The 20,141-nt window shown below is 32.8% G+C and overlaps 1 protein-coding gene across 1 annotated transcript; it reads right to left on the reverse strand.

Annotated features, from left to right (window-relative positions):
• Window positions 1-1,252: 1,252 nt before the first annotated feature.
• Window positions 1,253-18,692, reverse strand: LOC110370477 (proton-coupled folate transporter). Its single transcript, XM_049846774.2, has 7 exons — window positions 17,561-18,692; window positions 8,464-8,617; window positions 8,017-8,118; window positions 4,753-4,890; window positions 3,647-3,730; window positions 3,085-3,241; window positions 1,253-2,746 (listed from the first exon to the last, which is right to left on the reverse strand). The coding sequence occupies exons 1-7, from the start codon at window positions 18,365-18,367 to the stop codon at window positions 2,578-2,580; spliced, it is 1,611 nt and encodes a 536-aa protein (XP_049702731.1). The 5' UTR covers window positions 18,368-18,692; the 3' UTR covers window positions 1,253-2,577.
• Between the last annotated feature and the right edge of the window lie 1,449 nt (window positions 18,693-20,141).

A 20,141-nucleotide genomic window follows, 5' to 3' on the forward strand; every position in this document is an offset into this window, starting at 1 on the left:
AAAATTGATACTTTAACAGGAAAATAGCATATAGTGTATCCTGAAAAATATCAAGCCTGTGGCTCCATTGCTGTGGACAATTTATCTCAGATACAACTACATATTAACTCGTTGGGTTCGATAAATGCATTTAGTATTAGATAGCCCGAGCATCGAACTAGGTTATGTATTCCTTATAAAATCTATACTTAATACTCATCATCATCAAGAAACATTTAATTAAGACAATAAACAAAGTTAAGTTTATCGAGGAATTATGTAGGCTATATTTTATCCAGGTGTTGTTTCTTCACGGTGCGGATGAAACTGCAGGCGAAAGCTAGTTTTTATGGTTCCGTACCCAAAGGGTAAAACGGGACCCTATTCTTTTCGCTGCTCTGTCCGTCCGTCCGTCCGTCCCTCTGTCACCAGGCTGTATCTCGTGAACCGTGATAGTTAGGAAATTTTCACAGATGATGTATTTCTGTTGCCGCTATAACAACAAATACTGAAAACTAGAATAAAATAAATGTTTTGGTCAAGAAAAAACGTGCTTTTTTGCTCATTTTTGCTCGATAGTGGTAACGGCAAATGGTACGGAACCCTTCCTTTGGTCCGACTCGCACTTGGCCTGTTTTTCTGATATGATACCTGAAATTTTCCTTGCCTTGGCTGCACTCGAGGTGTCAACAACCTTGTGACATTGATAATATCAGTATTGCAATGATTATTGCATACAACACCCGAGTGATATTGCATTTAATCGATTAAATATCTATTAAAAATGACTAATTGATAAAAATAGCGTTATCGAAATAAGTAGAGCGCCGGACTTTTCTTATATAACATCATATTTATTTCGTATATTATTTCTAGAAAAACCCCGTAAACTCGCTCTATGTCAACGATGGATGGTGATAAAATATGAACCTTTAAAAGCCGCTGAAGGTCAAAGTTTTCCAAAACACTGTCACACAGTCGCAGTTTTGCACTCAAGAAGGAGCCTCTTTAAGAACCCGTAACTCTACGAGTTATTTGATTGTTTGAACGCGCTTACCTTAGGAACTGGATTTTTTAATATTTTTCTGTGTTGAATAGGCTGTTTTACTTTAATCCAGGTGCGTGAAGTTGGTCCCATGGATGGGACCGCTAGTAGGAGCCAGTATAATTATTAATTTGGGGAATGTAAAATGAAACCTTATGTCTCATTTAACATATGATTTTTTTTTTTTTTTAATTTTGGCGATGGAAGTTTAAAAAAAACAAGCCCTAATAAAAGTTACAATTTTATTGTTAATTTATTATACTACATTCATTCTGTACATTTATCACAGCACTTTTTCTATGCAAGACGTTTTGGCTCGAACATTCACACACTACTTACTAAATAATTGTTAAAATTAACTACAAACTACATATACAGGCTTTCAAAACATATCTCATTTCATAGATTTTACAAATCTCACGATTTTACGAAATATACACATGTATAAGTATGACATTATAACCATTTCTAGCAATAGTATAAGAACGTACAGTACATTATATACTAGAAGTCACGTATATGAATCAATTTGGTCCCAAAAGCTTAGTCAAAAATTTTAATTTATACTTAAAAAGTACCGGTTAAGTAGTGTGCTTGGTTTAAACGTAGCACTCAATCGTAGTTTTTAATGTACAGAAAAAAACTCAAACTAAAGTTTTAATAATTCTTGCTTAATGTGAATAACTTACATACATCAAGCCCTTTTGACACTATAACAGAAAAAAAATGAAGCTCGTACTCGTGCAAGTAAACTAAGCACAAAATTAGAGACAAGCTAAATTAAATCTTGTAACAGCTGCAATAAAGCTCATATTACAAAGATACCAAATTAGACCGGAAAATATGAAGCTAATCATAGCCTTTGGGAATAGCAATTAGCCTTAATAAATTATTACGATCTGTAGTTACAGTCCATTTCTACGAAATATCCTGTTATATGCATGTTATTTACGTCAATTTATTACTGTTATATTTACAAATATATTTAAAAAAAAACACTCAAAAATGTGTTAACATTTTTCGTAGAATTCGTCAAAATATGCGTTTTCAGTTACAGTTATGTATAAAACTAAAAAAAAAACCTATGAATAAAAAATGTTAAAGTGTATTATTTGACAAAATAGCAAGTTCTTTAATATTATTTACAAGAAGATTTATATTTTTTGTCGAATCAATGCATTCATACTATAAAAATATATATTATATACTAAAAATCTTATAAAATATACATTATGAAAATATGCCTAAAAAAACTTAAATAACGGTGTGCGTATTAATTCGATTTTATTCTTACCTTAACTAATTACAAATTTTGTACAACCAAAATTAAAAACAAAATTTTACAGCAGTACTTTCAAATCCATTTGGAAAACCATTTCATCCAGTTTCAAAGAACCTAACCGTCGATTGATTTCAATATGCTAGCTATCTATAGATTTGCTTAATCAGGATAGAATTTCGACATCAGTCCCATACAAGGCACGTCATAACCTTCTCTTGCAAGCAAATCAACGGATCTCTAGTCATTGCAATCCAGTTATTTCACCTAAATGCTAACTTTTTTTATTCATTTCAATTCTTTCTATTTCAGCTGGCGATGGTATGAACTGTAGAGGATCATTCTTCTTAGCTTCGGCCTCCTTCGCGTCTTTCTTCTCTTCTGCTTCTAGCGCCTTCTTTCTTGTACTCTTTACGCTTGCTCTGTGCTGGGCGTAGAAGAACCTAGAAGAAATCAAAGTGGTATTAGCAGGTAAATTCTAAAAAGGCTGTGTTTCGACTTAAACGTGACTGAAAACTTGATTGCGAAATTAAAACGTAAGTATTTAGACTTCAATAAAGATTTGCTGGACCAATAATCTTGTTCTAATATTTTAGAGCATTATATTTCTTTACACAATACCCTACTATGGCTCTGGAACACAAAGAACTTCAAAAGGAACATAGGAATGCATATAAGACTATTACACTCCATTCCATTCAACTAACAGTAGAAGTAATATGAGTATTTCAAATCAATTTTCTCACAAAAAAAAATATAAATCTAAAATAAAGTTACTTACATCAATATAATAGACGGTGGTATAGCAATAGCGGCACTGGTCAGGAACACAGCTCCAGGCAACACGTGTAATGTCTTCATATACATCCAAGAGTAGAAGGGGTGGAACACCAGAGCTGCCACAGTCTCAGTCAGGGAGAACATCGAGTTGACTTTAGCTGGAAGTGGTAATTGGGAGTTATAACTTGTAGTATCTATTCCGATGTTTGAGGTGGTAAGTGAGTTTGAGTGGTATGTGACAGATCTCATGATTTTTAACGCATTGTAGTAATAAAATTGGTATGTACAATTCCCTGGAACTAGACTTACTAAGTTACTGTCTAGTTTCTTAACTAAAGTTAATCACCGGTTTTTTTATGAAAACCTAATTTATGTGATACAACATTTTTAAATACTACACACAACAACATTTCTTCGTAAAACTTTGAAGGGTAAAGGCCAGAAGAGATTTTATTAGAAAAAAAACAGTACTTTTGCACTTTTTATTATATTACTTCTACTTTCTTGTATTTACTTTCTACATAAATAGTTAAATAAATAAAAAAAAGCTTCCTGCAACCAACCTGTTTCCTGCTTCTCCACCAGCTTCGAAATGATGGATCGCAGTGACGTAAACGTGGTAGCATTCAGCAGCTCAGCAACGGGCACTGCAATTGTGAACGCAATCAAATTAATAGCCGCCATTGAACCAACCTTTATTCAAATGCACATTATCATAATAAAACTGGAGTATGAAGAGCCGTCAGGGTTTTGTATAGCAATGGTAATTGAGGATCCATTTCAGTTTTGTAATTGCAATTCTGTGTTTTACATGTTCTATGATAGGAAAATATCGAGTGTTGACAGTGTGATAAATGTCGATGAAACGAAACATAAAGTTAAACTTTAAAGGTGTTACAATTCATTAAGAGAAGGTCTAAAGGATAGTCTCATATTGAAAATACTGGTAGAAACTTCGTGTTTGTTGGTAAAGACAATTTTATAGGTAAAATCCTAATAACTGTGGGTCCGTCTTAGAGGCTAGCCCAGAGTTTTTTAGAATTACAGAATAATAAAGTAAAAATATCGGATTTAAAGATTTTCATGATCAATCATGAAAATGACAATTTTATACTCAAAAAACGGCGGTCAACAAAATAAGATACACTAAATGGTAAAAGATTAACTAGACATATAACATGCTAGTTAGTTTATCTAACTAAAACATTAGACCAAGGACAAGATAGATGGAACTTAGACTTCTAATAGTTGTGACAAGCTGTGGTTTGCGGCGAGTCTATCGAGTATCGACCACCGCTTGCTCTCACTTGCTTTGATTATTGCGTGTGACCTGTCTAAGAGTGCTTTCAATCTGTCAGATATGGTAAAGCATATGTGTGGCATATTCCTCGTGGCAATACATATTAAGCATGTGCATATTAACCATTGTCAATGAACGTTGCCAAAAAAACCGAGCATATAGTCTACAAGTTCGCTAGTAAAGCGCTCTCATGTTCAAAAAGATAATACCTACCTAGTAAAGTAGGGGTAGGTTTCACAAATGTCACTCGTGATAACCGATGCGAGAGAGAATGGTTAGATGCCACTATTTGGCTACCGTATACCATATACACCTTCAAGCAATCGTGATAGCTTATCAGACTATAGTGACAATTTCTAAGACACTCACCAAGGTACATTTCGATGTCAGTAGTGACGAAAGCAGTCCATATGGAGCCAACGAACTTGCTGACGACAGACACAAGGCACAGCACGGAATCGTCAATCTGCATGCGCTTGCTCAGCACTGTTATTGAGAACATTGCACCTGGAAGCAAGAAAGTAATTGTCACTATTTGGTAAATCCAAAGAATGGTGATTGCGAGACTGAGAACTCAGACGACTGCGAGAATTCAGAAAACTTCAGATGACTACAATCAAACTCCAAAATTTCAAAGAAAAATCCACGAAATTCTTAAAAGCCATTTTAAAATGCAATGTGGTTAAATTATCAGAGTACTGCTTATACTTACTAGTAGCAGTAATTATACTTTTAATATTGGAGATTAAGTACCCCAATTCTTATTGTGAATGTATATAATAAATACGCCTTTTCATCATCGTCAATAACTGTTAAATAATTTGAATAAAAAGTCGCTCACTGCAATTTATACCCAGACATCATATTTTACAAAACCCAACGTAAGCGATTTTTCACTATAATTCATTTTGCTCTTGTTACACCGAAAACCTTTGTCATTACCTCTTAATGTAATAAAATTGAGAGGCTTTTTTCAAATCTTTCGACGTTGCACGAAGTTTATAGGATTAACGTTTAAAGTCCCTTTGAAAATCAGGGGAAGTTGTCGGCACTCCTGGGTGATTCTTCGAGACCGAGTGTTTTTGACTCATTGATCTGGCTCAATTTTTTTTTGCTCTTAGACCTAAATTGACGTAATAGTTTGACCCAGTGCCTTATGTGCAATATCATATATCGAAGGCATCGAATTGCATCACGTAGATTAGGATTTAAAAGGTGCTGATTAATTGCTGGGCCAGATTAATTGTGACAGTACAGATTAATGATACTTCCTTTATTTTTCCAATGATCTTTATCATAAAACTAGCCGTTTCCCCGCGGTTTCACCCGCATCCCGTGGGAGCTATTGCCCGCACCGGGATTAAATATAGCCTATGTTACTCGCAGATAATATAGCTTTCTAATGGTGAAAGAATATTTAAAATCGGTCCAGTCGTTTTTGAGTTTATCCATTACAACCAAACAAACAAACAAACAAAGTTTTCCACTTTATAATATTAGTATAGATAGTATAGATTTTACCAAATATTGAAATAATTACTCCTATTACTACTTAATTTATCACTTTTTTTGGCTGACACAAGAAAATAATTATGAATTAATTAAACAGTAACGCTTTCATTCAAATTAATCATTTATTAAACCTCTTACGGTTGTTAAATCACACTAGCTTCAACGCTATAATAATTATATGAAATGGTAAACTTATCTTAATAACACAAAACAAAAACGAATCTTAGCTTAAAACAAAAATAAAATTCACCGAAATCAGACTTAATTTTTCAGTACGATAGGAACTCTAAGCTTGAGATAGTAGAAAACTAATTAATATCCTACCTAAATTAATAAAAAATATTAAATTTTTCATTGGATTTATATTTTCTAAATCGACACTAAAATGTTTACTTCCATCTCTTAAAAAAGTATCTATTGATCGAAAATCAGGTTAGATCTCCCAAACTTGCAGAACGCTGAAGAATTAAATTTGAGTTTTTCAGGAACTTTTTATGAAAATGAATCAGACGTTGAGATTAATTTCTCCTATCAGTAGTTTTTTGTTTTCTTCTTTCCTGCGTATATAGTTTTGTCTATTCCTTCTTGTTTTTCTTTCCATAATGCTTCATTATTATTTATTCTGTCATATCTTCTCTTATCCGCTAGTCTTTTTTCTTAGTATTTCTTCTCTTGTTTATAATTTTCGTTATGAAATTTTGAAATTATGGATCTAAAAAAATATAAAGCTATTCTAGCGACAGAAATTGAACTTCAGAATAAAAACCAACAGCTTTATTTTTTTGTATTCCTTACTTAAGTAATCTTATTGAAATTAAAAAATAAGTATAATTATTTCCACGGTATTTGAACAAAAAACAATGCACTAGAAGCCAACACAAATTAACAAATAAGTATACAAACTACAATTAAGAAATGTCTTCAGACATACCTGTAACATATGCCCGAATTTGAATGAAATCTAATTCATATGTCCCGCTCAAATTCATCTGGCTTTAAGAGCCAGATGAATCCAGACTAATGGGGGACAGAAAAATGAGGAATTCGCATATTATCAAATCCTGCTCCTTTATTTATAAACGTAAAGCATCAAACATGCAATTAATGTTAGCAAAACCATCTCATAAGACACTTTGCCTTGGCAACAAAACGATAGCAGATACACACTATCAGTTAATTAAGACAGATTGATATGACTACTTGCCTTACAAACACCAGATGACAACTTGCAATCGTATTTTTTTGGAAAAATACGTCCGCTCTGAGCACTCACTGTCACCGTTCGGTGCTGACCGGTGCGATCACTTACAAGTAAATATTACTTTTTCAAATATTTTTTATTTACGTATAGATAATGATTGAACAAATCGAGCCAGCTTAATGATGAATTTAGTCGGGGACAATTTTTAAATTTATGTAATTATGAAAATACACCATTTTCTTTTATTTAAATGTTAAAATATTAAGAAACACATATTTAAAGATCATTTGGATTCATTAGTTTTATTGTAACGCGACCGTAGCTCGCAGAAAGTTAAATAATGCAGCAAAAACCGGCGTTGGGACACACCAGATTAATTAGGTTTTACTGTTTTCTGCTAACTTAATTATAGTTTTTTTTTATAAATTCTAATTAGTTACATGAGGCGTCGATAGACCTTTACCTTTTACATAAAACCTGAAACTTTCATTCCAATCGAATGATATTTTCATATGTTCTTCGGTCAAAAACACGTAAAAACTGTGTTTCGAAGAATCACCCTCCTGGCTTCTCATTAAAGGGAAAAGGTATATCATCGTCATCGTAGGCGTTATTAAAGGCTTTTATGAATTTCAAATGTGCTAAAGAAACTATTAGTGATCTCTACCTAGGTAACTTTAAACAAGAAAAAAAAAGATTTACATGGGTATTATAAGAAGTAAAAATAGGAGAAATTGCCGACTGTCTATGCTAAATGTTAAGGTCAGCAGCCTATGTTATTAACTTTACTAGCAGAATTATTTACGGCCAGTGTTTTTTTGTTATAGATTTATTTTAGACCCACAGTTTGGTGATAGGTTTTGTACCAAAAAGGCGAATTAATTCCTTCTTAATATAGTTTTCTTTGTAGATAAACTTACCGAATGAATGTAGCACGATGGAGTAGCTGAGGTAGACGCTGAACTTCACCATGTCCCAGTTCAGCCGGTTCCTCACGAACAAGTAGAAAACTGTGTGTTCCGCTGTAATAGACAAATTGTACCATTTAGTTTTTGTTGCAGTTCCATCATTAGGAGATCAGGTCAGCATGACATATGACTAGAATTCTGACAAACTGCCTTCTGCCCGTGGTTTCACCCGCGTCCCGAGGCAACTAAATCCCATACTCGGATAGCGCAAAAATATTGTACCCTATTCTTCTCCCGGATCTAAGCTACCTCCCCACATTGATTCAGAGAAATTTTGAAAAGTATCTACTGCACATAGTGGCACTAACACCACACTACTGCCACGTATAAATATTTATTTATTTAAATCAGGCATCCAAGGCCCATAGAAATATAGGCAGATATATAGGTTATACTCACATGAAGTAGGTCCAAACAGTAAGAACACCATGAGCAGAGTGAGGATGACCTTGACCTTCCTGTCAAAAGGTCGCGGCCTGAACGCCACCGACACAGTTTCCACCACATGCGAGAGGTCGAAGAATGATACATTTGAGTTGCCAGCTCTTTCAATCTGAAAGAAAAAAGTATTTGAATTTAGAATAGGCTGAAGATTGCCATTGTTTTTCTTTTTTAGAAAAATTGCATGGCATCCAATTAGCAATTTCTTCTTCTTTAAATAAATGAATTGGATACCTATTTTTTTAAACAATGGGTCTCTAATGCTATTGTTCACCAATTGTTTTTTTATTACTTTTTCCGGAGCGGTTATCGAGTTGAGCATGTATAGGTATGTCGCCTCGAACAGTGTGACAGATTTACTGCGACAAAATACGTTCATGTGTCTAACAATGTGTCCGAATCATTATTTTAGCTTCATTTTGAAATTCTGAAGAATACAATAGAATCATAATTGTAATTTACAATCGATAACTACATTACAATCACCGAAAATCCAAAACCTATTCAATATCTATCAAAATTAAAACATTTTTAAAAATCATTTGCTATTTCACAAAAAGGTCAAAAATTCCTAACTCTATTCAATATCTACTTATAGACAATAATGCATATTCACAATGGATGGACGAAACTCGGCCACTACGTAAAGGAGCTAATACGGACGTGTCTCCTCCCACGAAAGTTTATATCAGTAGCTATAAGTAGTCGTAAAGAATAGACTGTATCCTGTTGTTTGACCTTTGACCTTCGACTTCCTTAGTCTTGAAATTCTATACTAAAATGTAATAAGCAGACATGTTTTGTTTGCTTAAATTGGCTTATCTAAGGAATTTCTTCACCAATTTGAAACATTCTATCAGTGAGCTAATTTACCGAGTTTCATTTTTCAAATTGGACCAGTAGTTTCTGAGATGAACAAGTTCAAGCAAACAACTCTTTAGCTTTATATAATACTAGCGACCCGCCCCGACTTCGCACGGGTTATCAATATTTCCCCATAATTTAATGGATGTTATCATACATATAAACCTTCCACTTTAATCACTCTATCTATTTAAAAAACCGCATGAAAACGGGTTGCGTAGTTTTGAAATTTAAGCGTACAAAGGGACAAAGGGACAGAAAAAGCGACTTTGTTTTATACTATGTAGTGATTAGTATGATGCAAGAAGAATAATTTAAATCTTATTCTTTCATAGACTAACTTTGAGTTTCTATAGGAAACCTATCTATGAAGTTGTTGCGATTAGGGATTGATTTTTTAAAACTAGCTCCAAATACATAAATTATGTATGTAGTTTTGAAAATAAATAAAATATAATAACTAGGTATCAATTATTATATCAGTGTTTCTCATCTATCGTTGAATACTAGCAAACAGAACCTAATTCAAATATTTGTAAGTATCTCTTAGAAAACTATTATATTATATCGTACAATTGCGTTAAACACATACCTGAGACTTGTATCAAACAAATAATGTTGTAAAACAAAGCGCATTGTATTGTATCAGGTATTGTAAATTATTATATCAGGTTAAATCCCTGTTGTATTTACGTGAGATATTTTCGATATTATAGTTAAGTCTAGTAATGAAACGTCACGAATGTTTTTTTTTTTATCTTAACTTGCGGACTTTATAGAAAAACGTATTTTTCAACCGACTCCCCATAAGCAGGAGGTCCTCAATTCGGATGTTCGATTTTTTGCCTTCGTTAAACTTGTATAAATTAAAATTGGCAATCAAAGGCTCTTAAGCCAATATTTTTATTTGTTTTTTTATTTAAATAATAATCTGAAGGCAATTTCCAGGTTTATTTATGTCAGAACAATTCAGGAATTTCTTTTTACTTACCTATGTACTACAATTGTTTATTTATGTATAATTTTACAATTTATATATGTTTATGTCAATGTCAATAAAGATCCATAATTCAAATTGTTTTCGCCTTTCTATAGTAAAATTCATCTGTGGAAAATTACTGGTCACCATCATCGTCATCAAATAACAATCCACAAAATCCGGCGTTTATCTTAAAAAAAAACTGTGTAACTGTCTAAGCTTAACACATATTTACAAAAGAAAACAATTGAAAAATTGTCTTATTCAAATAGAAGTAACTGGTCAAAGCTAACATTAGAACTATCTTATCTGGTATTAACAATTATCTCTTTAATTTAGGCAAGGAAAACCGAAATTAAAAATATACTACTTAGCCTAGATAATAGACATTAGTCATTCGCTAAACTATCTGTATTATAAAAGTTATATATTATCACGAAATACGAGAAAATGTATATATAAAAGTTATATATACATTTTCTCGTATTTCGTGTATGTAAAAATGTTCAAATGTACCACGTAAAGGCAAAACTAATATATCAGATTGCCGTGGTCAGACAGGCAGTCGCTCCTTGTAAAGCACTGGTACTCAGCTACATTCTGTTAGACTGGGAGCCGATTCCAACGTAGTTAGGAAAAGGCTGGCCAACGATGATATGTATAATATGTACACTATTCTACGCAAACTGAGCGGAAATATGAAACCGATAATTTATAGAATTTTAATGCTATTTTCCGCCACAGCTTAATTATAATGGACGGCATTTTTTTGCCAAGTCATAATGACAAACAATTTAACTCGTTTAAGCTTACGCGCATACTAAACACTAAAATGTCGGCCGACTGTTGGCCAGGTTATTGAGAAAAAATCTGAGGGCACGGCAGTGCCCCAGCCAAGACTCGAGCAAAACGGGCACGGCCGAACTATCTTTTCTCGAAGCGTTTCGCGGCTATTTCAGCCCCCTGTATCTTCCATGTGAACAAAGCTAAGAGTTTAAGTTTTCGACGACCAAGAGTAAGTATTAAAACAAGCTCAGTCTCAAAATTACAAGACATTTGAATAAATAGTTTACGAGTTATGAGCGATCAAAGTTACACCATTTTGTCACTGACTCACTCACTGACCGATCATCAAAAGTCTAAGGTACTTCTAGCAAACTTAGAACCTTCAAATTTGGCACCAAGATAGGTTATTAGCTACATATAAAGGGAAAATTATAAAAACCTTAAAACTTAAAAAAAAATAGGAAACAAATTTATATTTGCGGTTTTTCAAGAACATTGTGTATGTATTTTGACTGCATTGATAACTTTGTTATTTATTTATGTACAAAATTTTACTATTTGTTTTATTGTTACGTAATAAAATATACCACTATTGTTATTATGTATTAAATATACATACATATGAATAAAAAAGCTAGGTTAAAATGAAATGAATAATCATAAAATCCAGATAAAATCTTTCATATTAATGCAGTGCAATAAATACTGCATGCTCGCTCGATAGATGGCGTTGTTCTGGTCTAAATCGCGCTATGGTTTCGTTACATAGCTTAGTATAAGTAGTACCTACTTAAAAAAAAAACAAATAATTGCATGTCAATGTGATAGCGCCATTTACCTCTGAAATAGATCTCTTTTATTCTAAAAGATATTCGATTCAAGAATTCGAAATGTTTTAGTTAAAAAAAATGTTGTTTACGTGCTACTTTAGGTGTAAATATTTAGTTTGTTATATATTTAGGTACTTGCATGTAAGTTAATTTAATTTGTTATATACTTAGAGAAGAAAGAGACCTACAAAAAATAAATTAGATCCCACCAAAAACATTGAATGTAAAAAAAAGCCAATCCTCTACGCAATTCCTCCACCGTAAAAAGTTTTGAGATCGCATAGAAGCCAAGTCCTGTCCAACATTATTTGTAATAATAAATCAATATTTTTGACTATAATATCAATAGTTTTGTTCACATTACAATAATATTGTCTTGGCCATGAGCACAAGTTAAAAGTCGCTCCTTGAAATAATGTGTTGAATTGATAAATATATATTATGGACATGATTTTACGATTGGACTGATTGGAATTTGAGATCACCATGGACTAAACATGCGCCATAGTACATGTGCAGTTCATTGATGTTGGATGATACTCACTGTCGGTCATTTAGTAACAATCGAATAAACTAAAAGTATTTAATTATTTGATTTTAAACTTCATGTTTGACTTTCACCTCTCCAAGATATGCTGTATTATATTTGTAGTTTATTGTGCTCATGGCCAAGTCAATATTAGTGTAAAGTGAACGAAACTATTGATATAGTCACAAAATATTGATTTATTATTACAAATAATGTTGAACAGGACTTGGCTTCTATGCGATCTCAAAACTTTTTACGGTGGAGGAATTGCGTAGAGGATTGGCTTTTTTTTACATTCAATGTTTTTGGTGGGATATTTTTATTGAAAATCGTACATTCAATCAAAGATTTTATTCGGTCTGATACCGGACAATTGATGCCTGATAGTTGTTACGTGTGTACTTCTATTCATCTTCGTACTGATTTATGAGCCCAAACTAATTATCGGCCGACTAAAAGTTTGTAGTTTGCAAAGAACACAAGTGCCATTATTCCGTAATGTGGGATCGTAAATGTGTCGAATTATCTTATAAAGTGCTGATACGAGTAGATATAAAGAAAAATAATACAATGCCCGATTATCGAGTTGACTCTTGCGCAAAAGTCAATGAAGGAGCCTACTATGTGTATGACAATAAATACTTTTTACGGGTGCATTGCAATTTAAGCCTGGCAGTATAAAACATTGTAAATAATCGATATCTGATAACCTTTATGTGATATCGAAATATGCAATCAACGCCTGAGGACATAAATGTCCTGGCTTACTCATTTGCGGGTACCAAATATACCTCCATACTTTTTATTCTTTAAATTGTGTTTAATATGCAGTCTTTAAATCGAAAGAAGCTTTATAAGATCAGTAATCGCGGAATTTTATAAGCACAAATAATTACATTCTCAATTTAAGAAATTCATCGCAGTATCGAAATCTTCAATTTCAATACTGTTAATATAATAACAAATTATATTTCTCCTCGCTTTATAGGTCTTTACATAAAATAATAGGCATAAGACTTGTCCACTCCATATTGTGACTTAACTGAATAACCATAGAGTTTATATTCAATAGCCAGTGAAAGCAAATTGCTTGATAAATTGGCCACTATTGTGATAGCTAGTACTGTATATACAATAGCCGTTGGACAGAACATTTACCTATTAAGGTAATCGGTGAACGCACGACGTAACGTTAGGAAGAAATTATGTGTTAAGATTTGGACTGACTTGTTGATATAGATAGATTATAATGTAACTGTTGAACTTCAAAAGTGTTATTGAGTCATGCTGTTTTCAAAACATTATTATTTTTATATTTTTTCGATGAAAATTCTACTGCCTATACATGCATAGCTGTTTTGTCTTTTCTTTTTTAAATAAATCCTAATAAACTTCAATTATTTTATCGACAAAAATTGCTTGTTTTATTAGAATCTTCTAACAGGTCTAAGAAAGCACATAGCTTTCAACTGATCCTTATGAAATCAATGGAGAATACATATACTCAACCGTGGACGTCCTAAAACTGAGATGATGATTTGTTAATTTTATTCAGACAACTGCTAAACTATGGAAAGTAATTAAACTAAGATAATTACGAGAACAAAAATAATTATTGCTTTTTGTATCCTACATACATACACTGTACCTATTTCCAATATTTTAAATAAATTATGTTTCCCTATTTCTAATATTCGTTTCCCTAATACATATTAAAGAACAAACAAAACCATTTGTAGGGTGAGATAACAATTTGTAGGCCATAGTATTTAATGTTATAATGAGTAATGTCAAATATTAATGATAATGACTTCATTATCTAGTAATTGTGTGATTAATTCTACTAATTACTATTATGTGATTAATAAAGCTGTCAAGTTTTTCTGATATATTTTGGTTAATAATATTATTAAATCATTTAGTTGATAGTTATTATTGTGGAAATAACAAATTTGGTAGTTAAGTATTTGTTATAATGGCGTTATTGTTGTCTTTCCCACACTTTTATTCTCGGTTTGTATGTGTATGATGGACTAATTACTTACTAACAATTACATATAAGAATTTTAATCAGTCAACGTGAGAAAATTTAAGTATCTCCATAATAGGAGATTCAATTTTAGGTTTAAAACATATTGTTGTCAAACCTTCTAAATTTGTTGTCTAACGGCCAGTTTCTTCATCAAACATAAAAGTCAAAGTAATGTCTAAAGTAAAAGTAACGGTCAAATTCGTTTTTTCAAGGCTAAAGTGACAGCAAAACTAATAGAAAAAGCGAATTTGACTGTAACTTTTACTTTAGACATTACTTTTGATGAAGAAATTGGCTGTAAGACATACAAACAAAAAAGTACGAGCCACAATGTATAAAGATTCTGTCAATAGAAAAATCAGACAATGCGACATAATACTAATTCTTCTTCTATTTCTAAAAATATTTTCAACATTAAAATAATGTTACATCGCACAACTGTTGAATCAACCTTACTATGTATATCTAATTATTATTATCTTCACCTAAATTATTGACAAAGATAACGGCAGTATCCATAAAAATAGAGGTTTTGTGTTATCTTATTCAGATTAGCTTAACATTCACACTCTATACATAAACTAATCACTTTAATACCTTGTGATAACAAAACTGACTACTAACGCGAAATTATTTCAACAATTAAACAAAGAATTTAATCTTCTAAACTCGGTTTACTTTGGTTCTGGTAATTGGGGTTTTTACCCTACTTCTGCTGTAGTTATGAGAAATTGGAATGTACTAATGAAAATTCTCTTTTACTTATACCTACAGCGGTTTATTTTCCGCTCGATTCATAAGGGCGATACAAAAGAAACAATTGTTGATAACGACCTGTTCAAACATGCCGTTTAAACTGAGCGACCGATTTTTGCCGCTGGGAATTTGTAGCGTATAGGTATGCGTTCGGTTTTGATACGCGCAACATAAATCCGCAATGTAATAAGAAAGCAGCTAGCCATGCTTGTATATGAGAACAGATCGAGTGTCCCATATTCAACATTCTATTATAAATAACACTACAAGACAAAAAGTATGAAACACCTAGAGAGTGTGTCTAAAATAGATTTTTAAGCAAGAAGGGGGTTATCAATTCGAATGAGATTTTTTGCCCACTGAGCTCATGTACCTACATTATTTTTCCATACATATTTCACAGTTTATTCTCGAAACAAATACCAATGTTTAATGAATACGATACATAGATATAATTACTTATCTGTCGCTAGCAACTGCTTGTCTTGGATCTAATGAGGACGATGATTGCAAGATTGCGAAGCAGTCATGATTGATAGCAAACTGCATTTTTCGCAATAGCATTATTAACTTAAGTATCTGTGTGTTTTTTTCTTTATAGAAATCTAGAGAAAAACTGTCTGAATAAGGTCACATTTGTAATAGTTGCATAACTTATGTTGCAAAGGTGTTAATTCAAACCTAAGTCCGATTCTACAAATAGCTGGAGTTTTAATTCCAAACTATCAAAATTCTATTTTCAACTTACTGTTTAAATTAGGAACATTCTACGTTAGGAATAAGTTATTAGTTTGAAATCCAAAAAGCACCAAATAGATTTTTTTTAGTTTTAGTTTTTTTTTTACATTTTGGCGCCAATGCCACTGATCTTTTCCTTTTCTTTTCATAGGTAGCGATTTCTCGCAACCGTATTTTGTCGCGAAAAAATCTGCGTGGAAAAAACCTGTAAACCTATATAGTCCAGCATAGAAAACACTTATGATTTATTCGTATAAAGCTTGTTTTGAATATTTAGAAATGGCATTGAATTCTGATGTTGATGTTGTCAAAACAATAAATGGAATCTTCGTATTGTACTGTTCACTGTACACTATAGAAACGCATTTGATAGACTATCGAGATAGCTATTGCTAAAATAATCTGTATATTGCGTTATACGAAAGGTTCCAAAATGTCATTAAGCACGGGAATTACATCAGCGTTTAATTTAATATTAATTATGATAATATCGATCGATGAGCTTCTGTGATCGTTTGTTGCACACAAATAAACATTGTGGCGCTAACAATATCTAGATACCTATACATATGTAAGACTATCAATATTTTACGCTAATAAGATAAAAGAATTCGATTACTACCTATTTTTTCGTTTTCCCAACAAAATATACGGAACATCTATTTTTTCTTAATAACTAACTTTCCAAAACTTTTTTCGTTAATGTTTTAAATACGTGTGTGTTGTGTTAAAATATATGTTGTGCTTCGTAATGTGTACTTTTTAAAAAAGTGTCTTAAGAACGGTTTCTCTACTCGATAGTTACTCTCCATTTGCGCTCTTTCTCAACACAAGTCTATATCTTTTATTTCATATAATTCTGACATAACTGAGGACATACTATTACTGGCCCGAACTATTAAAATACTTATGGCCAATGTGACTGGGTTGATACTGTTGATAGACAGTAAGAAGCGGGTAAAACTGTGAAGTTGAAGTAAATTCCTATATTCAGATTTTACAGGTTTTACCGACCACCAAAATATTGTTAGTTACCTATCTAAATCCTGCGATAAGCTTAAAAATATAGCACAATGACTTTGTTATATGCCTAAATATTTTGTGAATATCATACCTACTTGAAGCAGGAGTTTGTAACATGATTATTGTATCAAATACATGATATTTTGTTCATTGCTCTAATCTTAATCCTTTAATGCAATCGAATAATTATTACTACCTACAACTACGGTTTTTATTATCTACTCTGATATTTGAAAAACAACTATAAAATACGCCAGCGAGAAAAGAATGAGTCAGTGGTCAAAAGGCTACTTCTATTTTACAAAAACAATGCAAATTTTTAACATACGTAATTTTTAAAAATACCTAAGTATTCAGAAAGAGGAAATTATGTCATGACAGTTGAGACTTTAAACATCTATTCTGTATTGTTTTCAACAGTCCAACGTTTTTTTGCTTTCAACAAACATAAGAACCTACAAATGGGCACAGTGTTAGTTTTGCAAAGTAAAAAATATGAACATAATAAAACTACTCACCGGCGGCAATCCTTTATCCTGAAGCCACTGATCAGGCTCCTTCAAGCAGAAGGTACCATACATAAGTACCAAGATGAACATCACAGTTGTCATCGAGAATATTCCATAGTAGCCCATCTTCTGTAGCAGGAACCCACTCATGCCGATCCCGATAGGCAGACCAGCAGTCATGCAGAAGTTCACCAGACCCACTCTAAATGTCCTGGATTCCTCCGAAGTAATGTCACTTATATAACTGAATACACCCAAGAACATAGTCACCCAGCTACCAGTTATAGCTGGAAACAACGTCTCTAAGAACACAGTAACTTGCACAGGAATCTCATAGAAGAAATACACGTTGACCAAATTGTTTAAAGACGTTAAAACTTCTCCGTAAATCGGCAGCATTATAATTATCTTCCTTTTTCCAGTCCTGTCGCTCCAAGCGCCCAGGAACATTATTATGATGCATGGCAAAGCCGTTTGGATCACTCCCTTCCAAATGTCTATAGAAGAAATCAATTGTTGAACCTCTTTTTCGTATTCCGAGTAGTTTTTGCTCGTTTTCTTAATAAGTGCGTCGCAAATCTCGTCTCCAAAACCTAAGTTAACACGACAAGCTTTGTCCAAATTAAGATTGCCCATAGCAAATCTTGATATAACACTGGGTATAATCAGGCCCGCTAACAAAGGTTCAACAGTGATATTATCTCTGATGTAGCCCAACTTCTCTCGAAAACTTTTGTCTTTATATAGTTTCTGGATAACATCTTTATTTAGGGGTTTTTCTTCGACGTCCACAGGTTTAACTTTTTCCTCCGCCATTTTCGAAGTAATTCCAATGCACCGTTTATTTAAAGTTATATCACGTCCATTGTTTATAAACAGCGAAACGAACACGACCGTCTGTCACTGTTGCAATGTTTGATTTCACATTATGTCTGATACATTGATAGGCAGAATGGGTGCCTTATTATTTGTCTTACCGATATTATAGTATCAATTACCCGTTCATAATGATAAAGTAGAATTCCAATTAGATAAAGTGCTTTGTTGTTAATGATTAAAGGCACTAATTACTTTTGTATTTTTTCAGGTAAACGTATTATTGGTAGTTAGTGCTCCATTGTTCGGTGAAGCCCGATCAAGTCAACTGCTGTGTCGATACTGGCATCTGTATGGAAAATCAGTGTTAATATAAACGAGGATGTTTTCAGATTACGTTGAGTACACAGGTGAGTTTATTTTTTAACCGCGTTGTTTCAGTCAACGGAAGCAAAGGTTTGGTTACACTTTGGACTCTAACTGCTAAACCTATGATTCCAAAGTCTGATACCATGATGATTTGCGAATTCATGCAATGACAGGTTAATCTATCTGTTTTAGTCGAGGCCCGATTAAAACAAAAAACATTCGAATAACTCTACATCGTAAATTGGAAAATTAAATAACAAAATATTGAAGAATAAACACCTCGATGGAAACATTATTTTCTTTCAATCCAATTTCCCATAGGAGTCGTAAAGTATAGAGAATTTATCTTCTGTTTTTTAAATTGATTTTACAAAAAAAAATGTTTTACCTACCTGTAAGAATATACCCACGTATCTAATTCTTTAAAGTGCTTATTTACTCTACTTATATCTGCACTGAAGAGTTTGTTTATTTCTTTAAAAATAATAAATTAGAAAAACAATATATTTTAAGAAAAATAAAAATGATTTCATCTCCACGATGAAATCACTTTTATTTATTGTATATATCATTATATTTAATATATCAATAAGCATGATTTTATCTAAACAATTTCTCATCTATTCGCACCATTTTAACTGATTTGTTGGTCTAGTAGTCGCTTAGTGCGACTGCTGTGCACGAGGTGTCGGGCTCAATTACCAGGTCAGGCCGAAACTGCTTTATGTGTTTTAGGAACTATCACAAAGCAGCCCGGAGTCTGGAAGTTGGTCATTAATACACCCATGCATCGGAGAGCACGTAAAGCCGGTCTCGGAATGCAGTAAGCAGTCGTTTTTATAATTTCATATCAGAAGCCATCAAGCGAGGAACTACCGAGGTGTTCGGGTTCCTTGTCAAATCAAAACTAACCTGTCAAAGATAACCCTTTATTGTTTGGTGATTTGGTTTTCAAAAACATTGACGGCTTCTAAAGACGGCGTAGGAGAGCGGAGTGAGTAATGTTCCTTGTCGTCCGAACAACCTACCTGCTGTCTACTTTCTTTTATTCTTTCTACTTTCTAGTTATTTTGTTCTCCAAAAGAGAAAATTGTACTTTTTCGAAGAAGTACAATTTTCTCTCTGCAGTAAGAAGAGCAAGTACACAATAGATAATATTATTACGATCATCAACTAAATACGATCTGTCAGTCACGTGTGTTTGTAAAGGATTTCATTGTGTTTAACTGGTGTCTCGATGTTAGGCCTTGTGTTATAATTGGCATGCTAAGAGGAATTACCGACGATTATGTTACAGGACTTTAGATATGTAAATAGGATTTGCTTGAATGTGGAACTGGGTATACATATGAATAGCAAGGAATAGTCTCGATTATAAATTATAGGATAAGAATATCTGTAAAGG

Source organism: Helicoverpa armigera, chromosome 4 (assembly GCF_030705265.1).
Source record: "Helicoverpa armigera isolate CAAS_96S chromosome 4, ASM3070526v1, whole genome shotgun sequence".
Taxonomy (NCBI): Eukaryota; Metazoa; Arthropoda; class Insecta; order Lepidoptera; family Noctuidae; genus Helicoverpa; species Helicoverpa armigera.